This window comes from Lentinus tigrinus (genome assembly GCF_003813185.1).
Source record: "Lentinus tigrinus ALCF2SS1-7 unplaced genomic scaffold L226scaffold_50, whole genome shotgun sequence".
Taxonomy (NCBI): Eukaryota; Fungi; Basidiomycota; class Agaricomycetes; order Polyporales; family Polyporaceae; genus Lentinus; species Lentinus tigrinus.
The window spans coordinates 36,269-60,260 of NW_027137959.1; the positions used below are offsets into that span (position 1 = coordinate 36,269).

At 54.8% G+C, this 23,992-nt stretch overlaps 10 protein-coding genes across 10 annotated transcripts; 5 read left to right on the plus strand and 5 right to left on the minus strand.

Moving 5' to 3' along the window:
• Positions 1 to 196: 196 nt before the first annotated feature.
• On the plus strand, positions 197 to 1,379 carry L226DRAFT_441669 (uncharacterized protein; the record flags this gene model as incomplete). Its single annotated transcript, XM_067674825.1, has 7 exons — positions 197 to 266; positions 316 to 412; positions 464 to 614; positions 669 to 771; positions 834 to 978; positions 1,034 to 1,232; positions 1,311 to 1,379. Coding segments are annotated over 7 exons (834 nt in total), but the record flags the coding sequence as incomplete, so codon positions are not given.
• A 420-nt stretch (positions 1,380 to 1,799) lies between these two features.
• L226DRAFT_472192 (cytochrome P450) lies at positions 1,800 to 3,867 on the minus strand (the record flags this gene model as incomplete). Its single annotated transcript, XM_067676446.1, has 9 exons — positions 1,800 to 1,902; positions 1,958 to 2,101; positions 2,158 to 2,286; positions 2,346 to 2,617; positions 2,729 to 2,848; positions 2,911 to 3,181; positions 3,237 to 3,425; positions 3,475 to 3,604; positions 3,654 to 3,867. The coding sequence occupies 9 exons, from the start codon at positions 3,865 to 3,867 to the stop codon at positions 1,800 to 1,802; spliced, it is 1,572 nt and encodes a 523-aa protein (XP_067529726.1).
• Positions 3,868 to 4,414: 547 nt separating this feature from the next.
• On the minus strand, positions 4,415 to 6,339 carry L226DRAFT_303590 (HAD-like protein). Its single transcript, XM_067673721.1, has 5 exons — positions 6,208 to 6,339; positions 5,328 to 6,152; positions 5,099 to 5,278; positions 4,570 to 5,037; positions 4,415 to 4,514 (listed from the first exon to the last, which is right to left on the minus strand). The coding sequence occupies exons 2-5, from the start codon at positions 6,121 to 6,123 to the stop codon at positions 4,468 to 4,470; spliced, it is 1,491 nt and encodes a 496-aa protein (XP_067529727.1). The 5' UTR covers positions 6,124 to 6,152; positions 6,208 to 6,339; the 3' UTR covers positions 4,415 to 4,467.
• Positions 6,340 to 6,344: 5 nt separating this feature from the next.
• On the plus strand, positions 6,345 to 6,988 carry L226DRAFT_540000 (uncharacterized protein). The gene is made up of 4 exons (XM_067681788.1): positions 6,345 to 6,366; positions 6,437 to 6,516; positions 6,604 to 6,684; positions 6,737 to 6,988. Exons 3-4 carry the CDS (start codon positions 6,622 to 6,624, stop codon positions 6,938 to 6,940), a joined length of 267 nt encoding a protein of 88 aa, XP_067529728.1. The 5' UTR covers positions 6,345 to 6,366; positions 6,437 to 6,516; positions 6,604 to 6,621; the 3' UTR covers positions 6,941 to 6,988.
• Positions 6,989 to 7,162: 174 nt separating this feature from the next.
• On the minus strand, positions 7,163 to 8,905 carry L226DRAFT_540001 (cytochrome P450). Its single transcript, XM_067681789.1, has 3 exons — positions 8,503 to 8,905; positions 7,866 to 8,444; positions 7,163 to 7,810 (listed from the first exon to the last, which is right to left on the minus strand). The coding sequence occupies exons 1-3, from the start codon at positions 8,764 to 8,766 to the stop codon at positions 7,235 to 7,237; spliced, it is 1,419 nt and encodes a 472-aa protein (XP_067529729.1). The 5' UTR covers positions 8,767 to 8,905; the 3' UTR covers positions 7,163 to 7,234.
• Positions 8,906 to 9,508: 603 nt separating this feature from the next.
• L226DRAFT_472196 (norsolorinic acid reductase) lies at positions 9,509 to 11,325 on the plus strand (the record flags this gene model as incomplete). Its single annotated transcript, XM_067676447.1, has 13 exons — positions 9,509 to 9,562; positions 9,618 to 9,639; positions 9,700 to 9,768; positions 9,826 to 9,854; positions 9,911 to 9,979; positions 10,033 to 10,146; positions 10,206 to 10,247; positions 10,304 to 10,362; positions 10,413 to 10,510; positions 10,565 to 10,627; positions 10,684 to 10,787; positions 10,840 to 11,070; positions 11,134 to 11,325. The coding sequence occupies 13 exons, from the start codon at positions 9,509 to 9,511 to the stop codon at positions 11,323 to 11,325; spliced, it is 1,146 nt and encodes a 381-aa protein (XP_067529730.1).
• Positions 11,326 to 12,822: 1,497 nt separating this feature from the next.
• Positions 12,823 to 14,806, plus strand: L226DRAFT_540004 (cytochrome P450). The gene is made up of 3 exons (XM_067681790.1): positions 12,823 to 13,239; positions 13,291 to 13,869; positions 13,924 to 14,806. Exons 1-3 carry the CDS (start codon positions 12,964 to 12,966, stop codon positions 14,539 to 14,541), a joined length of 1,473 nt encoding a protein of 490 aa, XP_067529731.1. The 5' UTR covers positions 12,823 to 12,963; the 3' UTR covers positions 14,542 to 14,806.
• A 112-nt stretch (positions 14,807 to 14,918) lies between these two features.
• On the minus strand, positions 14,919 to 17,713 carry L226DRAFT_303775 (CyP450 monooxygenase). The gene is made up of 10 exons (XM_067673722.1): positions 17,289 to 17,713; positions 17,090 to 17,219; positions 16,837 to 17,025; positions 16,459 to 16,726; positions 16,265 to 16,388; positions 16,179 to 16,192; positions 15,850 to 16,121; positions 15,670 to 15,798; positions 15,441 to 15,584; positions 14,919 to 15,383 (listed from the first exon to the last, which is right to left on the minus strand). The coding sequence occupies exons 1-10, from the start codon at positions 17,488 to 17,490 to the stop codon at positions 15,296 to 15,298; spliced, it is 1,560 nt and encodes a 519-aa protein (XP_067529732.1). The 5' UTR covers positions 17,491 to 17,713; the 3' UTR covers positions 14,919 to 15,295.
• A 738-nt stretch (positions 17,714 to 18,451) lies between these two features.
• On the minus strand, positions 18,452 to 19,186 carry L226DRAFT_575791 (uncharacterized protein; the record flags this gene model as incomplete). The annotated part of the gene is made up of 3 exons (XM_067685248.1): positions 18,452 to 18,902; positions 18,969 to 19,093; positions 19,142 to 19,186. The coding sequence occupies 3 exons, from the start codon at positions 19,184 to 19,186 to the stop codon at positions 18,452 to 18,454; spliced, it is 621 nt and encodes a 206-aa protein (XP_067529733.1).
• Positions 19,187 to 20,439: 1,253 nt separating this feature from the next.
• On the plus strand, positions 20,440 to 22,930 carry L226DRAFT_303963 (cytochrome P450). The gene is made up of 9 exons (XM_067673724.1): positions 20,440 to 20,595; positions 20,686 to 20,812; positions 20,863 to 20,992; positions 21,055 to 21,243; positions 21,324 to 21,724; positions 21,788 to 21,801; positions 21,859 to 22,130; positions 22,304 to 22,576; positions 22,642 to 22,930. Exons 2-9 carry the CDS (start codon positions 20,776 to 20,778, stop codon positions 22,724 to 22,726), a joined length of 1,401 nt encoding a protein of 466 aa, XP_067529734.1. The 5' UTR covers positions 20,440 to 20,595; positions 20,686 to 20,775; the 3' UTR covers positions 22,727 to 22,930.
• The last annotated feature ends 1,062 nt before the right edge of the window (positions 22,931 to 23,992 follow it).

Here is a 23,992-nt window from a genome sequence, read left to right on the forward strand (position 1 = left end):
AACAGAACCCTAAGAGCAGAATTTCGCCGCGTTCTAGCCGCTCACGATAGATATCTTGCTTTGGACCCTGATGATACGATGTAACCAGGCTCCCCGCGATTCCCTGCGGCATAAATGTGGTGGTTTGAGGCCTCTTATATCGGCCTGCGCGCCTCGCACCCCCATTCGCCCGCCCCTCAACGCTCAGTGAACAGTCATGGCTCCCGCATACTTCCCGATGGACGAGTCCTACCTCGTTGGCGGCTGGTTGGCTTCCTTCTTCTGGGGTCAGTACTCTATACTGTAGGATATTGCTCATGTCTGACAAGCCACTAGGACTGTACACCCTCCTGTTCGGAGCGTCGCTTCGCCTCATCTACCAGAGGCGCCGCCAAGGCATTAATATGTTTACAACGCTCTCGATCGTGCTTCTGTATGTCGTACAAACACATTCTACTGCAGTCTTTTACTGATAACGCCTCAGATATGTCCTGGCGACGGCACACGTCTCCCTGATCCTCGTGCGCTTGATCCAAGGTCTCATCCTCTACCGCGACACCATCGGGCCAATCGCCTTTTTCGCTAATGTCTCCGTCCGATTGAACGTTGCCAAGGACTATATCTACATTACGAGCGTATGTACAAACTGCCTCTGTATCACTTTTGGTCGACTGACAAGTCTGAGATAGCTGTTCGTTGGGGACATGGTTGTCGTCTGGCGACTTCATGTAGTCTGGGGCAAGAACTACTGGGTGTCGGTACTTCCGACTATTATGACCTTTGGGGAACTCAGTACGTGCTGAAACTTGGTGCGCTGCATCTTGTAAGTGTGCTGATACTCCTCGCAACTACAGTTTCAGGGTATGGTTCCGTGTCGCACTACCTTCTGCCTGATCCGACCATCCCGTCGACCGTTCCGTGGGGCATAGCCATGTTCGTCATGTCAATGGCAACGAACATCATAGTCACATCTGCCATAGCGTCTCGCATCTGGTATGTGTCAATTTTACGCATCTTCCAGTATTATCCCCGCCGTTCACAGCTGTCTCTGTAGGTACATCACTATGAAACCTAAGGCAATGGGCTTGCAGACGAGCAACCGCTACACTCGAGTCTTGCTGCTCATCATCGAGTCCGGCGCGATTATTGCTGCCGCAAAGATCACCGAGTTCACGCTTTTCCGACTCGCTCCGGACGACGGCAATGGTATGAACGCTCTATACATTGTCTTTGAGATCATGCCACAGATCACCGTGAGTACTTGTTTCGAGGATTGCCTCATTATTTCCAAGAGACCGAGCTAATGTGCCGGGGAACCTTGCGCTGGACAGGGTATCGTGCCTACCGTCATTGTCTATGCGGTCAACAGTGGGTACACGCAGCACGAGGACACGTACACCCTCAAGTCCGCCATGGTCTTCGGCTCCGGTCCTTCTGGCCACTCCACGGGGTACGGGACGGACACCACGGCTGCACAGACGGAAGGCTCTCTGAATGCCCCTAACAACGATTCCGGGAAGCTCGTATCGGAGACCAAGAGCAATCTGGAGCGGTTGACGACTTTGACTGAACCCACCTTCTCTGTTGCCAACTGAACATTGTACGAGTGTATGTAGTTATGTGTTGACCATCTGCTGTGTTTGCTGTCCATAGTCGCTGCAGTCGCACGTCTGCCAATGAATACTATTATTTATTCAGAATTCGGGGCGATGCCCGCCTGAAGCTGCGATGGGATGGCTTGCTAGTCACTCAGTGATCTCAGACTTTACATCCAGTCCATTCCACACAGCATACAAGAAGTACATGCAAGCTCAATTATTCTAGATCATCTCGGCGAGCTCGGACTCGGAACAGACTGCACGTATGAGGCTTTCAGCGGCTTCGGTCCGTGGGCGAATATTGCATTCGAATTCTTCTGGGAGCCTATAAACAACATCGTGAGCCACACGATTCTGCGGTACTAACCAAGACTCCTCACATTGGCGACACGTTCATGAACTTCAACTCGAACTTGACGGGGTGGCCATCCTTGTCTTTGGGGCCTGAGATATCGAAGCAGTGCAGGAGGGAGGCGATAGTGGTGAACACCATCTCCTCCGCGAAGTGTCTCCCGGGGCAAATCCTACAAACAATTCTCATTAGTGGGCAGATAGAAATGCAAGACGAAATGTTGCTAACCTTCTCCCATAGCCGAACACGGACGTCGAAGGGTCTAGATCGCCGAGCTCCAATTTTCCATCTTTGAGGAACCTCTCAGGCCTGAACTCCTCCGGATCCGGATATAGGTTAGCATCCCGCGAGTAAGCCCTGCCGAGATGATGGTTTGAAAGTGAGGCGAGTAAACAGAAATGCTGTAGGGGACGTACCAGGGATTCGGGATAATGACTGCTCCGCGGGGGATGCGATATCCTCTGTACTCATCTTCTTCCATGGCGAGGTGAGAGACGCCTGTTGGGACGACTGGCTGCCAGCGGAAGACCTCGACCAAGAGCGCAGATAGATAGGGCAGCTGCTCCTTGTCGCGGATGTCGGGAAGGCGGTCCGGTCCAATAACGGAGTCGAGTTCGGCTTGGGCGCGCTGTTGGGTCTCTGGGAATAGGACCATTGCGGCCATGAACATTGCGAACGTTGCAAACATCTGCAGTTAAGGAATTAGTCTAGCACATATGCTGTGGCAGTCGTGCGAAACGTACGGTGTCGGCACCAGCTGTGCGACAAATAATACATTAGAGATCCCCCAATAGTCAACGGAAAAATACATACCTGCATACGCAGATGCGCATGCGCCTTTAGCGATGGTAACCTCTTCCTCGGTGTTGGCATCTCCAGTCAAAATGCTAGCCATAGACGACGTCGCCCTCCCTTCATTCTAGGGGGATTCGTCAAGCTGTTAGAAGTGACATGCAGCCGAGTGTTAGTGGAAAGGCATACCAAGGCTGTCATCGCTGCCTCCCAAGGCTCATCCCTCAATCTGCGCGCATCGGCGCTCCACTCAGGAAGCTTACGCTTGAAGCCCGCCAGTGGAAACCAAGACGGGAAATGCCTCAGGATTGGAAACCGTTCCACATGGCTGCCGCCCAGAGTGAAGGCCTCATGGAAGGACTTCATCGTCTGCTCCGCAATCTTGACGTATTTGTGGTTCTCGGACTTTGCGTGAACATCCAGGCCATACGCGACCGCAATGATCGTCGCGTTGTACATGCTGTTCAACACGCATCAATTTACAAGAATCGTCAAGATGATCACGGAACACTCACTACAGTGCATTGCTTCGATACTTGTCTGGCTCTTCGAGTACCCGAAGGAGATATCTCCTGACAGCGCGCTCTCCGACAGATCTATACTGCGGTATAGCATTCGGGTTCATGGTCTCCAGGAAGGCCCGTCGTGCTTTGCGCCACTTGGGGCCATACGGGTTCACCGCGAAAAACCATGAGAAACCAGTCCTGAGAAAGCTCAGTCACCAGTGCGGGGAGGTGAATAACAATGCCTTACAAGTTTGCCATGACGGAAAATCGCCGGTCGGAGTAAGTTGCAGAGCGTCGTTCCAGCAAGTCAAGGGCCGCCTGCTGCGTTCCAAGTATTATCAACGGTATACCAAAGGCATCGAGGTAGACGATATCGCCTGTCCAGATTCATGAGTGTGTAGACTGCAAACGTCCGTGAAGACATACCATATTTCTTGCACAATGCGTCGAAACCCAGGTGTCCAAACTTCCGAGGGAGGTCGGGGGCATTTCCTACAAAAAAGTGTCGAGGGGGTCCCGGCGGAAGTGGAAGGGCCTTAGTTCGGAGTCTCCATACGAGCAGGAGTGCGAGGAGAGAAACAACCAGAACCCAGAAGGAAGCATTGTCTGAACCAGTGACGTATGAGAGGCGTTCGTGCATTACGATGCAAAGTGCGGTGGGTGTAATGGGCTCGCGACGCCGACTGTATCCGTGAGAGTGTGAAACGGTAATAGGACTCAGAGCGATGCGTCTACAAGTTGGAGGTTTTCGAGGCTCGCTCGCTCACGTCACGAGAGGTCTGAGGCAAGTGAGAGACGACAGCTAGCGCTCGACCACCGGCGTACTCGGGACAATTCTGGATGATGTGGACACCATACGTAACGGGTGCGGCTGTCTCGCGGTCTCCGGCACGTCACGGCATAATCTCAGAAGTAGATGTGTGACTGAATGCGGCATGGGCGAGGTTGAACGAGACATCGAACTTCGAAGGGGGTCTCTTCTTGGGTATCATCTTTGGGTCCACGAGCGAGCCGCCCTCATGCTCTTCATTCTCCGGGAAGCATGCTGCCGGAAACTGTCTTCTATCCATCGGATAACATGATGAAACCTCCTCTATCTGCAAGCTCCGACTCTGGGCCGGATCGCGGACAGTAACATAAATACCGAACTCAATACCACCTGTAATGGAACATCCGACGTAGAAGAAGCCAAAGAAAGAACCATAATAGTACAAGACAGATACCTCCGCACAGCACCACATCACAGCAAAAGATCAGTCGTCCTCTGAACCTTCTGACTAAGGCGACCTATTGTAGCCACTGTAAGTATAGCGCGCCGGAGATCCCTGGGAGGTCGACGTACCTTCGAGCTCCATATACGCTTTAATAGCGGCAACTGCCATGGCAGTTGTCAAGCCCTGGTTGCCTGTGAGAATTCCCGTTGACCCGTTCCTGTAGAACCACCCAAGCGGCCAGCTTCCATCGTCTTGCTGCAAGGCGAGCAGCCTCTCGTAGTCCTGCGCGTCGCATAGCCCAACGGATGACGCAGCGAATACACGCATGGAGAGCGCCAGAGCATCGCCGGCAACACCGAACCTCTCTAGGATCCGTGAGGTGAAGAGGCTTTCAAAGCGTTCGCGCACCGCGGGAGCTGTGCGGAGGAGACGAGACAGGAAGTAGAGGAAGGCGTCGCCGCTGTGGTAGTAGAGCGTTCCGTGTTCGTAAGCACGATGTGTGAGGACTCCGTAGACCCAGTCAAGCGTCTCGGTGAGCTCGTTTCCGCGCCCGTTGAGGTAGAAGAAGGTCAATGCGTTTACGCATACGACAGGGTCTACAGAACCGAGTGTTCCGTGAGAGCCATATCATTGTCAGATCCCAGAATAGAGACTCACCAATGCGAGGACGTGTGTCGTCGAAATACGTCTGCAAAATGCCATCCTGGTTCTTGCACCTCAACATCTCGTCCATGATGTCGTTCTTGACCTCCACGGTGTAGTGATCCATGACCGTGCATGCGATCGACGTCGTGTCCAGATCGTCAGGGAAGACGGCAGTTGTGAGGACACCTTTGCCTACGGAAGTTTGAGCATAAATTCACGTCGACACGGGATGCGACCTTACCTCTGAAGAAGTTGCTCAGCTTCGGGGAGCGTACGACGTCGACGAGGTTCCAGTCCTGCGTCAGTTCGAGGAGGAGAAGTTGGCCGAAGTTCTCCTGCAGCGCTACGTCTGTATTGGTCATGGACCACAGTCGCTTGGCATTGCTGGACAACCATCGCCTCGCGTCCACCACAGGGTCCCGTAGGAGGGCACCGAGGGAGCGCTCGACCTCCTTGACTGTAGTGAAGACGATGCCCTTCATGCCGAACGACATAGCGGACACTACGTTCTCGATCTTATCATCGACGAACACAGTGCGGAGCGGGTCGAGTTCAGCAACATCAAGAACGTGGCGGTAGAAGCTGAGGTCGGGCTTCCGCCCGCCTGCAGCGGCCGACGTGAAGACATAATCGAACAGAGCCCAAACGTGCAAGTCGAACTTGTCGAAGACAACGTCCCAATCCGGAGCGGATATGTTCGACATGGCGAAGAGATGGATGCCAGCCCGATCCTTGAGGCCCTGCAGCATGCTCAGCATAGCGGGATTGATACGAGTGGATGCGCGAGCCGCGCGCACATGTTCGGCGATGTCGGCGGGAGTAAGTGATAGCTCGGAAGCCAACGTAGCGTAGCAAACATGCTCAGAGATGGCTCCCTTCTCGTACTCGAACCAGGTCGACGAGCGGAGAATCCGCCGCATCGTACCTGACTGGACATCGGAGGGCTCGTTTGGAGCCCAGGTGAGCAGAACATCTCCAAGGTCGACGATGATGTTGTCGTATTGCCGGGCGGAGGACGGAGAAGGTAAGTTTGGCATGTTGGGGGGCGACAATATGGGGAGAGGTTCTGTGCATGTGCCATGCATTGAAAACAACCCTTATACAACAGCACAGCGACCTACGCAAACCAAAATTGCAAGCCGCATCTCACGGGGAATGCACTCTTGCCACTGGGCTGTCGACATTGAGGATATTTCTGCAGTGTTCTTCTAGCCAATATGGTATCCACACCAATATGACATAGAGTATCAAATATCAACGGCCGCAGTGCCCGTGAGCCGCTAGGAGCGGGGATGATGAATCAGAAGCAAGTGCTGAATCGCAAACAGATGCCAGGAACTATCAGCTCACCATGTCCAACCAGGGTCCTATCGTACCGGAATTCATGGGGCCCTCAAGGCGCCGCCTACGGGTCCAACTCGAAGGCCGACCTGGCCGGATCCATTCCGGAAACAAGAGTTCGCTTGCTGTTAGCTGAGAAGGCGAGTCTGAAGAGATGAGTCACCCGGGAAACACACATCCGAGGACAAGACGCAATGGATATGGATGGACAAAACCAGCAGGGAGATGGAGAATCGATAAGAGGATCCTTGTTACTCCTGACATGGCCGTTGAAAGGTGGGAAGAAGAATGATTTACGAGGCGACTCACCAGAATGTCCCACCGAAAAAGAGATCCACGCATCCCACCAAGCTCATACTTGGTCAAGTAATTCCTAGCTGCTCCTCACCGCGACGATACGATCCAGACTTTTCCATTTGCAGTATAGCTAGGAGTGTGAGAAGCGAGAATCAAGGCGACCATTCACTTTCAATGTCAGATACAAGTATATGTTTGGTGAAGCATAGGGATTAGGATAGATGATAGCCAGCAGGCATGCAGATGATGGCAAAGGACGGGAGCAAGACGTCGAAGCGCCCGTAGGAGAGTGTCGGAGAGCCTCAGTACACTTCAGCAAATGCTTCTCTCCTTCACTCTCAACGAGGACCAGTGTAAGTGCCTTGTGCGACTCCCCGCATGCTAACACCAATACGCACTTTACCGAATCCGCTTCCAGCCTGATCCCATGCCACGCCAATACTGGGTCTGTCGATTCTGCAGGCACGCCGGTTGTATTGAAGATATACTGCATACCAGGGAAGTCACCTTCTAGGGCGGTGACTCGAACACAATCTCTACGTCGTAGGGAAGGCTCAGTGCGAACGGAGAAAATGCGTTCCTGATGTATCCTCTATGGATGGTATCCTCAGGTACAGTCCACCGATACCGCTGCAGTAGCATGCTAACCATGACTCTCTGCTCGTACAAGGAGAAGTTGCGTGCAGGACACTGACGCGGTCCGAGCCCGAATGGAATCCAGCTGCTGTCATCGCCAGTCTTTGAGCGTAAGAACCGATCAGGGTCAAATCTGTCCGCGTCCCCCCACGAGGTATGGTTATGGAGAGTTGCGCACATGTTCAACACGATAGGCGTTTGGGGAGGTATGACGTACTCCCCGACTTGAAGGGGCATGTCGGCGACACGGGGGATAGTGACGTTGGACGGGTTGTTGTAGCGCATGGACTCGCGGATGATGGCGTTCAGGTACGGCATTTTCGCGAAATGCTCCATTCGCGGCTCTTCCTGACCCATAACGTCCAGGATCTCTCGTCTGGCTCTGGCCTGAACGTCGGAATAATGGCCCAGGAAGAAGACGACGGTTGACAAAGCACCCGCCGTAGTGTCCTATAAGTGTCGTCAGGCATGTTCGTCGGATGACGACAATATATTCAATACTCACATGTCCGCCCATGAAGGTGACAATGACGTTGTCTCTGAATTCGACCTCGGTCATATCTGGGTGTTCGAACATGTACGTGATCATGTCGTTCCCCGGGTCCTGCTTCTTACGCTCCAACAGCAGGCGGAATTCTTCGACGAAGGCGTCCACCATCTGCCGCACTCTCCTCCGCGGCAGCCAACGCTCTAAGGAGGGCAGGAAGATGTATGGTGGGCTCGAGATAGCCGCCATAACTTCGTGGTACTGCTTCACGAAGGGCCCTTCCGGCTTGTCCAGGGCCTCGAAATCGTAGCCCATGACGGTCGTACCGACGGCGTCGAGGGTGAATCGGTGCGTATAGTCACTCCATCGAATGCGACCGCCGTTACCCATGAGCGCGAAGGTCTTCCGGGCGAGGCTCGCGAACTGCTCGATGGGCGTCGTGCGGTACAAGGCCTCGTGGACAATCTTGGCATGCCTCTTCCACATCTCGCCCTCGGCCGTGAAGACGTTGTGGCGACCTGTCAAGCGCCACAGAAGCATCTCTTCGGGCTGCTTCTGCTTGCGGACTGCGCGGTGCTCCATGAACTGCTTCCCCGCCTACGCCAATCGTAAGTATACACCCTTCGCAGTTTATCAGTGTTACGGCACCACACACCTTTGCATCAAGCACATGAACCATCCACTGACCAAGGACAAACACTAGAACGACATCGGCATCCGCTTTCCGTGCAAACGGCAAGATGATGCGCTTGATGCGCCGCTCCTCAACCTCGCCCGACAAGTAGCTCCATATCAGCGGCCAGATGGGCACCTTCGGGATGTGTCGTAAGTCCGGCGGGACGGATGTCCAACGATATACGGCCGTGGCGAGCAGCAGGGAGAGAGTAAGCGCAATGTCGTGAAGGTAGGTGAGTCCCATGTTTCGGGCGACGAAGAGTTCAGTGGAGAAATCGTCCGCAATGAACTTGCGCTAGTGCACTGGTTGCGTCTTCGACGCTCCTATACGGTCTGCACCCGCTACATCTGTGAGCGTTTGGCGTGCTGTAGAGAGCCCGTGAGCGGCGTGATCGGACAACCCGCTCGGCGTTGCTTCTGGAGCAGGCAGCGGGATGCCGCGTCTATTGCGGATTTGGGGTGACAATCGCGGGAACGCGGATATGCTACCGGTGGTTTGACTGGAGACCTGTCCGACCAGTCGGAGGGAACCAATTATTGTTACCAGTAGAAGATCCTCTCGCGGACGACCAAGCACCGCAGTGACTGAACCCAAATACTGCGCTTGGACCCTCATTGTTGGGTAGAGAGTGTCTCTTCTGAGTTCTCATGATATATGACTCGGAGATGCTTCGCCTTCAGCTTCCATTAGTATATTTGAGTCTTAAGGGCACCTCTCTCAAAACGCCTCGGCGCGCCGCTTGTGGACACGACTCGGGCCACGCGGCCAAGTCTCCGCAGGCTCATTACTATTCCCTGCTGAGTTGGGATACTTCTGTGCTATCCAAGGTTCACTGCAGGCGCTTGCTGTGATGTTTTGCGAAGACGAACCCAGCAAGCCCAGGCGTGTGACGTCGCGACCCGAACCCCTTCTTTATAACCTGATCCTCAACCTATGCCCTTGCTCTCCTCGACCCCGCTACTACTCGCGAACTGCGACTTCTACCATGAGCGCTGTCACGCCGCAACCACAGCCTGCCAGGGAGCTCGGCCGCTACCGTGTGAGTCCTGTTCCCACAGATCGTCATTCCATCTGCTGAAAGATACTTTGGATAGCTGCTTTCCCCGTCGGCGGGTGGTAAGTTTCGGGCTGTGCACTGATCCTGATATACGGATTTACGAAATTTCTCACTGTTAGTGCGCGTCTCGCCAATGTGTCTCGGGACTATGTCCCTTGGTCAGGCCTGGCGCGAATCCATGGCCGGCGGTGAGTGCCTTCGTGAAGATCTGCGGAGACTGACGCGTGACTGATTATATCCATGAGCAGGAACAACCAAAGAGGAGGCGTTCGAGGTACGCATGTTCGTATTGAATTCAACAGCTCGAGATTAAGTGGCTTACCTCGTCAGTTCCTCGACACATACTACAACAACGGGGGAAACTTCTTGGACACCTCCACGAATTACAACGAAGGAGAAGTAAGCCAAATCCGGTTTCGCAGGGTGGTAAGGATGCTAATGCCATTATCCAGAGCGAAGAGATCCTTGGCGAGTGGATGGCCGCGCGACGCAACAGAGACCAAATGGTAATCGCCACGAAGTACACCATTGGAATCAAGAATGTCGATCCGGAGGTGAAGATAAAGGTATGTGATGTACGACTAGAGTGCGAACGAGTGAGCCTGATGAAATGGGTCATCCTCAGGCTAACTACCAGGGAAACCATCGCAAAAGTCTTTTGCTCACGGTTAGAAACAGCATACTTACCTTCCTCAGGAGCCATTGCGCTGACGCTTCAGCTAGGTCCAACAAAGCCTCGCACAGCTGAAGACGACCTATCTCGATATCCTCTACCTGCATCTGTAAGAGTGCTTTCTAACGCATAAAGCTTCTGAGGCTGACAGTACCCTAGCTGGGACTACTCGACGTCCATCCCGGAGGTCATGCAAGCCCTGGATTCTCTCGTGAAGGCCAACAAAGTACTCTACCTCGGCATCTCGGATACTCCGGGTAAGTTACGGTCGTAGCTATCCTGTCAAAATGTCACTGACTCATCTCCCGTAGCCTGGATCGTTACGAAGGCGAACGACTACGCTCGTGAGCATGGGATGGCTCAATTCGTCCTTTGTGCGTATCTTACTCCATGTGCTCATTTCTACCTATTGAGCATCTCCCTCCGGCAGATCAAGGTGCATGGAACCTCAAGGAACGCGATCTCGAGCGGGAGATCCTGCCTATGTGCCGCGCGGAGGGGATGGGTATCGTTCCATGGGGTCTTCTTGGCCAGGTCAGTAATTCTCGGTAGTTATAAAATCTCACTGACATTCAGGCAAACGCAGGGTAAGTTCAAGACCGCAGCTGAGATCAAGGGCCGCACCGCGATTCGTTACGGCACTCCCCAGACTGAGGAGGAGAAGAAGGTCAGCCTGGCGCTTGAGAAGGTAGCCCGCGAGGTCGGTCAAGGTGCAACTCTTGCGTCGGTAGCAGTTGCGTGGGCCCTCTTAAAGGCCCCGTACGTGTTCCCGATGGTCGGCGGCCGCAGTCCTGCTCAGCTGGAGGAGGCCATGAAGGTTCGTGGGAGAACTTTTGTCACTGAGCCTCGTTTCAGACTGAACTGACATGGGTTCTGCCAGGGCCTCGAAATCGTTCTTACTCCAGAGCAAATCAAGGCCCTCGAGGACGCCGTGCCGTTCTCCTTGGGGTTCCCGTACAACTACTTCGCTACCGATCCCGCCGCCGCAGACGGTCGTCCCAACTACTTCGTGCTCGCTGCCGGACACACGAAGTATGTCAAGTCTTCCACCCCAATTGCTCCGGGCCCGTGAGCGGAGAGAGCCACGTTTCTGAATCTTGTACGATATCCTGGTGTACACAACTTTGCGCAATGATGACAATGCATTTCTACCGAGCTTATAATTGAGACGATGTCTATCACATCTGTCATTGGCATCGAGTCGTGGCCACGTCGAGCACGACTCAGAGAGAACAGGAACTCCAACTGACATCTTGGACCGCTACTGATACCTGATTTATCGACTCTTATTCTGTCGTCCTTCTGCAACGGCTACAGATTCCTACCATCGAAATAGACGAGCGCTCCTGTAGATCACCGTGAATTCCTCCAGCACCCGGAAATTCATTGCTAGGGAAACGTACATAGTGGCACCGGGAGGTACTACCGGGAGCTCTTGATCATTCGCGTTCGATTATACTTCTGTCAGACGAAGTCGCTCTTCGCTCCGCTAGACACGGACTTGCAAGCCCGGATGCATTTGGACGGGTGAGGAGGACAGTCCGGCGTAAGTAGGGCGTGTAGATAGGAGCTTCAGATTCATGAAACCTCTGCGGTCATTTGGGGTACATTCTCGAGTATTGTGAGACTCCATTCTCGTGTTAACTCCAGTTCCGTGAATATGCGCAACCGTTACACAGCCTAACGGGGTTGGTAGCCGTACGAGCGAGGGAACACTACTAAACTTGTGGGATTGACGGCACTTCCTCGAGGCGCCATGCGAGGCGGTTCACATGCATCTGTGAGCCCAATACGCCGAGTCGATATAGTTCAGAATGACGCCCTATCTCACACTGTTTTAAGATACACTCACCTCTTCAATGTACCAGTATCCGAGCATGTCCGGGCCTACAGTAACGCAAAGCCGTTGTCAATAACTCCGAACGCCCACCGAGCTGAGTTGTGTTTGCTGATTTGCAACAAGTACAGGTATTTTACGCGTACCATCTCTTAAGTTTATTTCAATGTTCGAGTATACCGTGCTGATCGCAGGTGTAGTCAAGTTGCTGGAACTTGAGAGTGGAAGTTCAAGTTCAAGGGCGGACAGGTCCGCGCGGCGAGGACAAGCGTAATAGACGCTGACATCTTGTTCCCGTCCTCCATCATCGCTTCCCTCGAATCCCATGCATGCACGCCCTACAAGAAAAGGTCAATGGAGGCATGTTCAGCAAAAACATGATCCAAACGCGTTACCACGAGCCAGCCTATCTCGGCAGAGTCCTGGACAGTTGAGACCGGATGGTGTTTGCGAATGCGCCCGTCATGGTCATGGTCGATATCAGTACTTGCGCAGCATCACCTTGGAGCATCTATCTTCCCAGCGGGTTGAATGCGGGTCTCAACTGCCCTCGGAAGCCTGCGGTCAGCGCAGGCTCCGGCGATGTCTGTCAGAAGGAACTGTCCCAGGTGTGAGACCGCAAACCCATATACAACGTTGAGTCGCGCCAGATAGGCACCGCCCTGCCAGTGTTTCGCGCCCGGCGCGTTTGGTGTGGTCTGGTGCGATTGGCTGTATGTCTTGGACAGATACGCAATGCTGCCATACCTTGGCGTTCGTCCGATGTAGTCGGCCCTATCATATACAAAACGAAGAGTACGGGTGTCAACTCCACTTCAGTCCTGATAGCATACTACCAGCTTCTGACCAAGTCTTCGGTTGGCCACACACGACATGAATCCTTTGCCCTTCTCACCCTCTGTCCTCGACGTCTTTCTCCTCGCATCATGTCTACTTTGCTTTGGCGTATACCGACATCTTCGTGTTCCTCCTCACCTTCAGCATATCCCCAAGGTTCCCTTGCTTCCTCTTCTTTTCAGCTACTTCTCAGGCGAGGTCGAAGAGCAGCGCGTCAAGCGACTGGTGCTCCCTTTTGCGCGGCGCATGCAGACGGACGTCGTCCTCGTTTACTGCCTGGGTGACTGGATGGTCCAAGTGCTCGAAGCCAAGGTAAGTCGCTACAAGGTTGCTTTGGGAAAGGTGCTAATACAGGGCTCACAGCTCGGGAAGCAACTGCTGGAGAACCCCAATGTCTGGAAACAACGCCAGTCGCAGGACATGCTCTTGTGGCGGCTCATCGGCAACGACAACGTCTTCATGTCCAACGGCGAGATGGCAAAGCGCCACCTCCGCGTAGTTCGCACTGCCATCCAGCAGACAATGCCCGTCGGGATGTTCGCGGACCTCGCGCGCACGGTCATATCGCTCGTCGGGGACGGCGGCCGAGTCCGCTGGGATGATTACGCGAACCGATACACGCTCGACGCATTCGGCCGCGGGGTCGTAGGCTACGACTTTGAGGCGCTCACGAAGCCCTTGGGCTCGTTCGTGCAGCGCTACCAGGAGGTCATGGCTGCCATTGCGAGCCCAGCGTATGTCGTGTTGCCTGTGCTGGAGAGGTGGCTGCCGCGGTGGCGTGTGCAGCGAATGATCGACAGCTTCGTCGACGACATGTGCAAGATCATGGTGGAGAAGCGGCAGAACCCTGGCAACGACGTCCTCACCAACATGTTCAAGGAGCCTGACATGACGGAGGTGGAGTACCGCGACAACTGCATCGTTATGTTCGTTGCCGGCCATGTACGTATCTATGCCTTGACATTGCTCTCGCGCTCATTCGAAGCTTTGGGACAGGACACCACCGCCGGAGCTATCTCCTCAGTAGTCTACTTCCTGGCCCGATATCCACAGATCCAGGCCAAGGTGCGTGAGGAAGTCCTGGCCGTGCTAGGCGATGAGGACCCTCGCGTCGACCACTTCCTCCGCACGCCATATCTCAACGCTGTCCTTCGCGAGTCCATGCGCCACAACACCCCCTCCAACGCGACCTTGCCCCGCATCTGCGACACACCTGTGCAGATCGGCCCGTACACCATCCCGCCAAATACGCCCATGGTCCTCAACATGTGCGCGGCGCACCACAACCAGACCGTCTGGAGCAGCCCGGACGTCTTCGACCCGCAGCGCTTCCTCGACGACGCAGAGAAAGAGTCGACGCCGAGCAGCTGGGTCACGTTCGGGATTGGGCCGAGGAAGTGTCTAGCGCGCAACTTCTCCATGTACGAGCAGCGTGTCCTCGTCAGCATGCTCCTGCGGGAGTACCGGTGGACGCTGCCCGATGATTCGGTCCACCGGGACTACCTCAAGAACGGCTTCCAGGCGTTCGCCCTGAGCCTCCCCGAAGATCTTTATATCGACTTCACACGTCTGACTACGGGCGAGTTGAAAGGTGGAAGTCCTGACGCTTTGTAGGAGGATGATGTGTAAATCGGTTCCTTACCTTTCTCGATGCAACCATTCGTGAGAAGTCCCATCTTGCAACCATTGTTTTGTAATACTATGCTGTTTCATTTGCAAAACGGTTATATGCCAGGCGTAATAGTACATTGGTCCCCTCGATAAGTACCTGCTCTCGCGCGTTAGCACGCCTGTCCGTCCTGCCTCGATTTCCTCCGTTTTGCCTCCGTTATTCTTGAAATTCTTTCTGTACACTCTAATAAGCTATCTTATACCTGGAAAAATACTCCGCTGCGTGTACGCTCAACCGTAGCAACTCCTCAGCCTCGATGAAAGTGACCTTCTTCCGCGCCAAACGACCTAATTTCCCAGCGCTTACACGCCAATTCCCCGCCAGCGTCTCCTAGATCAGCCCCACTCCTTCGTCAGTTGCCCTGCACACTTCATCCTACCCCACTGGGCACCTTCTGGCTATTTTTTCTAGGCTATGAGGACCTATATCATGCAATTTTGAAAATTACAAGGTGAGTTGTCAATTAAGATTTGGACTTCTTGGATGAGGCGGACAGGAAGTCTATCGCGCCAGGACCAAAACCTTCTGAGCGCGGGACAGAAACGCCCAGCTTCCGGGGCCCTAGAATCATAACACAACGGGCGTATGGATCTTCTATCGTAGGACCTATTTATATTCCAATTGGACCAATGTGTGTTGGCATATGACATTTAGCCCTCTTGCGTTTCATTTGCGGGAGCCAATGCAGGTCTTGTTCTACGACGACTCAGAGCAACTCGTGCGGATAAGTGTCTCCGCTAAACGAGAGCGCGGTTCAATCACACACTCAAACGGTTCAGGATACCTGTGCATGCCCCGCATATCAGTCTCCATATAGTTCGAGACTGCAGACAACACTCACGACAAGATCCCCGGCGTCATTTTACCCTCCAGACGTACTGGCCGTCCGTCCTCGCCGATGGGCGCGCTGATTGACAACGTATGCAGGGCCGTCGTCACGATCATGAAGAGTGACGCCTCAGCGAAGTGTCGCCCGGGACATATACTGTCGTGCCAGTCATCAGCACTAAGCTAACGTCCTCGTACCGAGCCTGATTGGACGAAATCAGGTTTAGTGCACGATTACTCACCGACGTCCATATCCGAACGCAATCGTAGCCGAGTCGCGCACGTCCGGATTCGGCTTCCCGTCCCTGAGGAACCGTTCGGGCATGAATGCCTCCGGATCCGGGTACACGCTTGGGTCGCGCGAGTACGCCCTACGCTGCCGTCAGATTCACGTGCACGGAAGAGGGTCAGATGGGTCCCACCAAACGTTGGCAATCACGATCGACCCCTTCGGAATCCAATACCCGCGATACTCATCCTCTTCAACGGAGCGGTGCGGGATAGCGAGCGGAACGACCGACCGCCAGCGCAGGAGCTCCTTGATCAGTGCGTTGATATACGGAAGAGAGTCTTGATCGGAGAACTCGGGGAGACGGGCAGGGCCGATAACAGCATCTAGCTCTTCTTGAGCTTTCTTCTGCACATCTGGATTTGAGGCCATCGCGAGGAAGAAAGTTTGCACTGTTGAGAGCGTCTAGGTGGCCACATTGTTCAGTATATCTACGTGCGATGTTGACAGAGAGGAGCTCACCGTATCGGCACCGGCTGGGTGAACCGTGACGTGGACGTATGATCAGTATAGACCGGCTTGAACTTCATCGGGAAGCTGTGACATACCGCCGTAGACGACTGCGGTTGTGTGCCGTGCGACATCTTCCTCATCCTTCACCTCGTCAGGAGGTAGACGGGATATGTTCTCCACAAGCGTCGCAGCCATCGACGGTGGAGCAGTGCCCTCCTTCTGTACGTCGCGTTAGCATTTAGTGAACAATACATGGACTGGATGAAACACAGTACAAAAAGACACTCACGATCGCATCCACAGCAACCTCCCACGGCCGATGCAGCACCTCCATCGGTTTCGCCCTCCAAGCCGTCGCCTCGCGCTTGAATTTCGCGAAAGGGAACCACGCGGGGACATGTCGGAGCACGGGAAACGTCTCGACGAGGTACTTTCCTGGGACAGTGGCGGCCGAAAAAATCGCAAGTGCTTCTTCAGCGAGGGCGAGGTAGGACTCGTTCCCTGGCTCGTCGACTTCGATACCGTAGGTAATGCGCATGATTGTTGAGCCGAAAAGGCTGTAGGAGAACAAGTAGCAGGGACGAAGGATGTGTTCAAGTCGCCAGGGACAAAAGGAAGAGACGAGGAGATGAGGCGGGAGTACGACAGAAAAATAAGAGCGACGTACTGTCGAATATGGTGCACGAAGTCCTTAGGCCTCTCTATCAGACGCAAGACAAACTTGTGCGCCTCACGCCTCTGCGAAGGCTGGTACTCCTGTACGGCTGTTGGGTTGAAAAACTGGTGGAAGGTACGTCTGTGCCGCCTCCACCACGGTCCGTAGTTAATCAGCGTCAGAACCCAGTCCAGGCCACATCTGAAGTTAGAAGTGAAGATATATAAGCGGACAGTCATTGAAGGTGAGGATCAGGGGTACGCACAGCTCAGCCATGGTGGAGATACTCCGATCCGAGTAGATCGCAGAGCGTTTCTCGAGAAGATCCACCGCTGCTTCGTGCGAGCCGAGGATGATCATCGGCTGCCCAAGCGCGTCGAGGTACACTACGTCGCCTGTGCACGTTCGACGACACTCCTGTCAGCGCGCCTTGCTCATATGAGACGTGAAGTTACTAGGCGTACCGTATTGTTCGTTCATGGCCCGGAACGTCGCCTCCATATTCTTCGTTGGCACACCGAGGGCGTTCCCAATGATTGGTAGACGCGGCGGGCCAGGCGGGAGCGGGAGATCGGAGTGGCGCGTCCTAGACCTCCACCACAGCAAGGCTAAGAGCAGGCCAGGGATTGCAAGAAGGGCCCAGCTGGGGGACGTACTGTCGAGCATAGTGACCAGGAGAAGAAGCAGGACCGAATGGTAGGAGACCAGCGGGCGAGAGAAGGTTGCGTATATATGATGCAGGATAAGGTGGAGGTGCGATGTGATTCCGCCCGGTCGGGTCCCAGGGCGATCCTCGATTCGAGGTTAATTCCGCTGATGGCGGGATCGGGGCCGTCAGAGAAGAACCAACTCGATGCGAAATTGAGAGACGAGGCCGGGGAAAGGACGGCGGTAGGGGAGCAATGGCATGACTCCGAGGCGTGTCCCTGCAAGAAAAGTAATAACCTGGGAGGGGTCGTACCCACAGAGGTTTAGCACCATGAGCTGCAGACAGCAGAATGGCAGTCCACCCGCAGGAAGCGGGTAGGGTACACACGACCTGTATCAGGTGTATGTGCGGAGCAGCAAAAGTTGACGGGATACATGGAAGCGATGATTTGTATGGATGTAGTTTACGGTGTTTTCACACGGCCGGAAGATGCGTGTACGGATGGACATGAGCCGATTGGGTGGATTGCCTGCTGAAAGTGTTTCGCGTCTTCATGCGACTCACATCCGGATAGCTGGCAGAGCTGTGCAGTAATAGCGGTGAAATTTCGAGTGCCGAAGCATTCATCTGTCAGGCACGTTAGCCAGAAGAGAGGATCCTCCGGGGGTCCCGGAATAGGCATCCGCACTGGGTTATAGTACTACCTGGTAGCGGAGGTCAGCATATGGTGTCAACGGTATGGGTGAGCGTACCTTGGATGTTGACTCAACATAACCTCGACAGTAGCATGAGTGCTCTGGCGGCTTATGCTCGTAGCCTGCGTAGCGAGAGATTTCCACAGGGGATAAGTGGACATTCTGGACGACGAGGTTTAGCAAAGAAAGGATGATAGTAGTTACAACGCTCTAGCCCAGTATGATCAGCAGTACAACAAAGAGCGAAAAATAGAGGTATACGGCTACTCAGGTACTCAAGTACTCAGGGCTTCCCAGATGCACCCCCTCTCCGTTTCCCTCGCCTCGCACCGAAGCCTCTCGCGTCTCCGCCTTGTCCTCGACCGTCGGGGGATGTTGAGCCAGACTGTGCTGCCGGAGGTCCCTTTGGCTCTCGTGCGATCTGCACCGATGGAGGAGCCTTCTTCGGGCCGCTTCTCGAATTCGTGACTTGCTGGTCGGAAGACCCAGCGGGAGGGCTGCTGTCACCAAATATGCGATCGCGAGCAGCTTGATACCGAGCCTCTCGGGCGGCGTATGAGTTCGACGCGTCCTGGTCTGGCGGTGGCGTGGAAGATGAAGATGAGGTCGGGGTGGCGGTAGGTCGTTTCAGGATACGCAACACGGGTTGGAAAGCCGCAGGTGGAGGAGAAACTGCAGCGTTACTCGTGCTCGACCCAGCCATCACGAGTTCTGGCATCGGTGCTCGTTTGTTTCTGAAACCGACACGAGGACGGATGTCGAGACGATGTCCACGGTACAAGTCATTGAAGTCCACTCACGCTTCCTCCCACACCTCTTGCGGGTCATGTTCCTTCTCCTCCTGCTCATCGTCGTCGTCGTCCCAGTCATCTCGCACAGTGCTGGATGTGGACAGTGCTCGCGATGTCGTGGTGGCGGCGGGTGCCTGCGGAGATTACAGACTGGGTCGCAGCTACGGCTGGGGTCCACGTACTGCTGGGGCACCCCAGGAGTCGGTCTGAGCTTGCACAACCGACATATAACACCTTCGAATGGGCCAGAACGATGCGAGAACGAGAGTCTCAGTTCGGAGGCACAATGTGTGGCGGTCGCGGACAAGGAGATGCGGCGCCAGCGCCAGTGGCAGCGCGCGCATTCTCGTTGAACAGCAACCACCATCTCGTCCTCAAAATAATGCTCCGCACGGTTCCTATCGTCTCTCAAGAACGTACAGAAATGCCGTATCATGTACCCTATCGACATGGTGTCACATGACGCGCAGAGGGATAGTGCAGTTTTGTAGAGAAAAGCGGGGACAGGCACTTTACGAGGTGCGTTCGCAGTTTTCCCTAGTCCTTCCTCCTAGGCCATCCTCCAGGCTTGTCATGTAGCTTGGAACTGCATTTATGGCGCCGCGCCTGTACGAAGAATATGACGTGCCTAGTAGAAGATACCTGGAAGACACACTACTCATTTCTGCAGTCGGCTCTCCGTTGACTCTGTCAGGAGAGTCGACTGCACGGCCAATCGTTCTCATCGCCATTCCATGGTTTCATTCACGAGTCTTTCGAGAGCGCCGCGACGTTGTATCGCACTGTCCGTGATGACTGGAATGCACACAATTCCTAGTCGTGCAGCCTGCAGGCGTCAGTTCCCGGCTATGTGCAGCTGCAGGCATCATCGGTTCACGCGGGTATGTGTCAAGTCCTCGCACCGGACCTTCATTCCTTCCTGATTCGCATGCTCTCAAAGGAGCTTATCACCCGAAGCCGGTACGATTATCACCAATGGTGAAGTCACGGCACGCGAGTGAATTGAGCCTCCCGCGTATGCCTTCCCCAAATGCGCCACAACACTAGTTGCCTTTGCATAACTCAAGTATAGTTATCACGGTGCTCCCTTGGGCCTTTGCAAATACCCTGCGCCGAAATATAGACATGAGGCTCCTAGTTGTCCTCTCAGGGTATCCTCGTGCCGTCCCAAGACGTGTGACCCGGTCGGCAATGTCTTCCAGATGTCTTCACTGCGATGTCCCCCTGTGACTTGACATTTTCAATAATCACTCTCTTTGGCTTCCTTCCACGCATCTCTCATTCCTCGCATGGCCCTGTCAGTGTCGCCCCCGGTGGCCTAGTACCTCCGGGCGGGCCTCACACAGGTTTTCCTGGAGGGTTAGATGAGTGTACCCAATATTATACTATTAACACAATCTGAACCCAGTCAATGCATGCATGAAGTAAATCGGAGCCGCAGGCGCACGGGCGCTCCGGTGTGGAGCGTAAGCGGACATCCTCGCGGACGCGGCCTTAGTATTTCGGAGTCCCACCTACCCTACACGGACGCCCTAGGTGGTCAGTGTCATCTCAGGGTGTCCGGATGAAGGGGCTCTGGGATTGAATATTGATTATTGGGACGTCGGCAGCCCTGTATAAAAAGCCCGCATTCTAGGCGAGCATGGTTCACTCATCCTCTGCTGCCAACATGTCTTCGGTGTGGCTAATTACTCTCCTTCTTACTGTCGTCTTCCTCATTATCAAGCGGTCCCGACGGGCCTTGAGACTACCCCTCCCTCCCGGTCCGCGCAGGCTACCCATCCTCGGCAATGTACTGGACGTGCCTACCAAGGACATGCCCGCCGCCTTCCGCGCCTTGAACGCGAAATACGGCACGTTCTCAGTGTTCGAGATGTTCTCAATCGACTTACCATTGATGCAGGCGATGTCGTCTACCTCGATGTACTTGGCCAGCCTATGATTGTCCTTGGGTCGCACCAAGTCGCTACCGACCTGCTCGAGAAGCGGTCCGCGAATTATTCGGACAGGTCTGCGTCACCCATGGTCGAGATGTGAGCGGCATTCATCCTCTTCCCTCTTCCCTCTCCCCTTCCTTTCCCTGACCTCCCTTCAGAGCGGGCTTTTCGTGGGCTCTCACTCTCCAGGGGTACGGAACACGGTGGCGCCGCCACAGGCGTGCGATGCATCAGTTCTTCAATGCCAATGCCGTCCTTGAATACGCGCCTTCCCAGCGCCTCGAAACTCACCGATTCGTGCGGCAACTGCTCGACAAGCCCGAGGGCTTTCTCCACCACATCCGGCAGTGCGTCTTCCTTTTTTTTTCTGCAAATCCATCTTCGATATTGACTGTTGATTGCCACAATGTGTGCCCGCCGCACGTAGCTACTTCGGCTCCTCGATCATGCGCATCTCCTACGGAATCGCAGTCGACGAGGAGCCCACAGACTACATCCAGATTGCCGAAGACACGCTGGCGATATTCTCTTCCGTCTTCGTTCCGGGCAAGTTCTTGGTCGAGACGATCCCGATTCTGCGCTTCGTGCCCGCGTGGATGCCTGGTGCGCAGTTCAAGCGCAACGGGCGGGAGTGGACCAAGATAGTGTACAGGCTTGTCGAGCTGCCGTGGAAGCGGGCGATGGATGCGATGAAGGACGGAATCGGGACTGTACCCCCGAGCATGGCAAGTGGGCTGATGGAAAACATAGTCAGTGGGGGTTTGAGTGCGGAACAGCAGGCCGAGGAAGAGGAGGTGGCGAGGAATGCCACTGCCGTTGCTTACTCGGGTACGTCACCCGTCTCTGCTTCTTCCCTTCTTGTATAACCGCTCTGACGCAATGTGTCTGCAGGCGGCGCTGATACAGTCAGTCTTGCATCTTTCCGTTTACGGCAACCTCGTTGACCTTTAGTTCGCATGCAGACCCTTTCGACCGTCCAAACATTCTTCCTCGCCATGGCATCCTATCCGGACGTGCAAAAGAAAGCCCAAGCCGAGCTCGAGAGCGTCGTCGGCCCGGGCCGCCTCCCAGAATTCTCCGACCAGGACGCGCTGCCGTACATCAACGCGGTCGTGAAGGAGCTCCTGCGCTGGCGGTCGGTCGTGCCCACAGGCGTGCCACACCGCTCGATGGAGGACGACGAGTATCGGGGGTACTTGATTCCGAAGGGGTCAATTGTGATCGCGAATATCTGGTGCGTGGTTACTTAGTATACTCGCTGCTGTTGCGTATCGGAGGGTCGCAGGTTGGAGCCTCCCATCTCGACATGCCTGAGGACGCGGAGACCCATACGTACCACTTTACCTCTGACACGTAGGCGGTACTGAATAGACCCCCATGAGTATGCTGACAAGTCGTTCCCCATAGGGCATACTCACGCGATCCGGAGGTATATCCCGACCCAGAGACGTTCAAGCCGGAGCGCTGGCTTAAGGATGGTCGTCTCAACCCCGACGTTCGTGACTCGGAGACTACAGCATTCGGGTATGGGCGCCGGATATGCCCCGGACGGTACTTCGCCAAGTCCTCGCTCTTCATGGTTGTGTCCACTATTCTGCATACGCTGTCTATCACTGCGCCCGTGGACGAGAATGGGAGGACAATCCCGCTGTCAGGAAAGATGACGCAGGGGCTGCTCTCGTGAGTTGTCTCATGGACTCCCTATCCCCGTGTTCTCGAGATGCTGACATCTTGGCTGCGGACAGGTATCCAGAGCCGTTCGAATGCGTCATCAAACCCCGGTCGTCCGCCGCCGAGGCCCTCATCAGGGCGACTGCGGTCGAATCCTGAGCTTCGCCTTGGAGGCACGGCGCGGACTCGGCAACTCTGACGTGTCGCAACATACCAAGGATGACGATCCTATCACGCACTTCCTGTCTTCTCGTGTTCTATGACCAGCGTATGAATGGCGGCTTCGGGAAGCAGGTTCACCCGGCTCCGTGTCGTATCGCGCGCCTCACCGTGTCTCGTGCAGAGAATTCTATGATGCCTTTGTCTCCTCAACGGGTCTTCCTTAGCCCTTCTCCCGAGCGCCGCTGCCAGCCAGACCGTGCAAGCCTTCATTCAATCCACATGTGCGCCTCGCAACTGGACACCTCAAACGCTGAGGGCCTCGCGGCATATAAACAAGACAGAGCGACAGAGATTGTGACCAGCATAGCCAACTGAGGATCGGTTTCTCAACGCAATGCGTGCAACATGTTTTCCTGCAAGTCTTCGGTACCGGTGCAATGTCCCGTGCTGGGATACAACACGTTCGCGGCTGTCGAACTTGGAAATGAGCGTGCGCTCATTCGGTCTGACTATCTCCGCGGACGCCGTGGGGTCGTTCGATATCATCTCGCTTGGCCCCGCGTGCCCCCTAAACCCAAAAGCGCGAGCACGCTACTGTACTCCAAGCCCGCAATCCCCGGAGTCCCCTGCTTCACAACAAACTCCTCGCCAGCATGACCTCTGGATTTGCGAACGGCGTTCGAGGCAGACGCTAACCTCCTGCAGTCTATTCAGGAGGATCGATGGCGTAGTCCAATGACAGGGCTGGGAGCCAGTCAGCTTTGTGGGCGTACGAACAGCCGTGGCAACCATTGGGAACAAATTCAACTAATCTGATAGCCGCCCCGCAACGCCGAGCGACGTTACCGCAAGGATGCTTTCTTTACGCCTGGGCTCGCCCTGGATTCGCCGATCCCTAGCTGACGCCCTTTCATCACTCGCAATCTTCTCTTCGATAGCGTCAGAAGCATGGGCGCGGTTTGCGGTGGAAAAGGCTTGGAAAAGGATTACGCCTATGTGTCAAGCCAGACTGTAAGCGTTAGGTTTGTGCCTGGTCAAATTTGCACTTGAAGGAACTAAGGAACATGCAGAAGCCATGCAGAAGCCAGTCCGAATGGAGCAGTCGGCCAGGTGAGTAGACATAGCTTTTCCTATTCCGTAGACCTCAATTCAATTCGCTGACACACAGCACTCCTGTTCATAGGACCAACTTCTCTGATTTCGGGGCCCTTAGGCTCTCGAGTCTCGCTGGCGGCTGCGGAACACGGCCAATTCGAGCGAAGC

Bases quoted from the DNA above. Each gene is read 5' to 3' on its own strand.
- L226DRAFT_540001 (XM_067681789.1), bottom strand. From the start codon at position 8,766: ATGGGACTCACCTACCTTCACGACATTGCGCTTACTCTCTCCCTGCTG. The intron at 8,445-8,502 runs GTGTGTGGTGCC...CGATTGGCGTAG, and splicing joins TTCATGTGCTTGATGCAAAG to GCGGGGAAGCAGTTCATGGA. The intron at 7,811-7,865 runs GTGAGTATTGAA...CGACACTTATAG, and splicing joins TCACCTTCATGGGCGGACAT to GACACTACGGCGGGTGCTTT.
- L226DRAFT_303775 (XM_067673722.1), bottom strand. From the start codon at position 17,490: ATGCTCGACAGTACGTCCCCCAGCTGGGCCCTTCTTGCAATCCCTGGC. The intron at 15,585-15,669 runs GTGAGTAATCGT...CTGGCACGACAG, and splicing joins GCGTTCGGATATGGACGTCG to TATATGTCCCGGGCGACACT. The intron at 15,384-15,440 runs GTGAGTGTTGTC...GGGCATGCACAG, and splicing joins ATGACGCCGGGGATCTTGTC to GTATCCTGAACCGTTTGAGT.
- L226DRAFT_540000 (XM_067681788.1), top strand. From the start codon at position 6,622: ATGGATATGGATGGACAAAACCAGCAGGGAGATGGAGAATCGATAAGA. The intron at 6,685-6,736 runs CTGACATGGCCG...GAGGCGACTCAC, and splicing joins TAAGAGGATCCTTGTTACTC to CAGAATGTCCCACCGAAAAA.
- L226DRAFT_303590 (XM_067673721.1), bottom strand. From the start codon at position 6,123: ATGCCAAACTTACCTTCTCCGTCCTCCGCCCGGCAATACGACAACATC. The intron at 5,279-5,327 runs GTAAGGTCGCAT...AAACTTCCGTAG, and splicing joins GCTGAGCAACTTCTTCAGAG to GCAAAGGTGTCCTCACAACT. The intron at 4,515-4,569 runs GTACGTCGACCT...TGGCTACAATAG, and splicing joins AGCGTATATGGAGCTCGAAG to GTCGCCTTAGTCAGAAGGTT.
- L226DRAFT_540004 (XM_067681790.1), top strand. From the start codon at position 12,964: ATGAATCCTTTGCCCTTCTCACCCTCTGTCCTCGACGTCTTTCTCCTC. The intron at 13,240-13,290 runs GTAAGTCGCTAC...CAGGGCTCACAG, and splicing joins TCCAAGTGCTCGAAGCCAAG to CTCGGGAAGCAACTGCTGGA. The intron at 13,870-13,923 runs GTACGTATCTAT...GCTTTGGGACAG, and splicing joins TTATGTTCGTTGCCGGCCAT to GACACCACCGCCGGAGCTAT.
- L226DRAFT_303963 (XM_067673724.1), top strand. From the start codon at position 20,776: ATGCCCGCCGCCTTCCGCGCCTTGAACGCGAAATACG. The intron at 20,813-20,862 runs GCACGTTCTCAG...CCATTGATGCAG, and splicing joins CGCCTTGAACGCGAAATACG to GCGATGTCGTCTACCTCGAT. The intron at 21,244-21,323 runs GTGCGTCTTCCT...CGCCGCACGTAG, and splicing joins TTTCTCCACCACATCCGGCA to CTACTTCGGCTCCTCGATCA.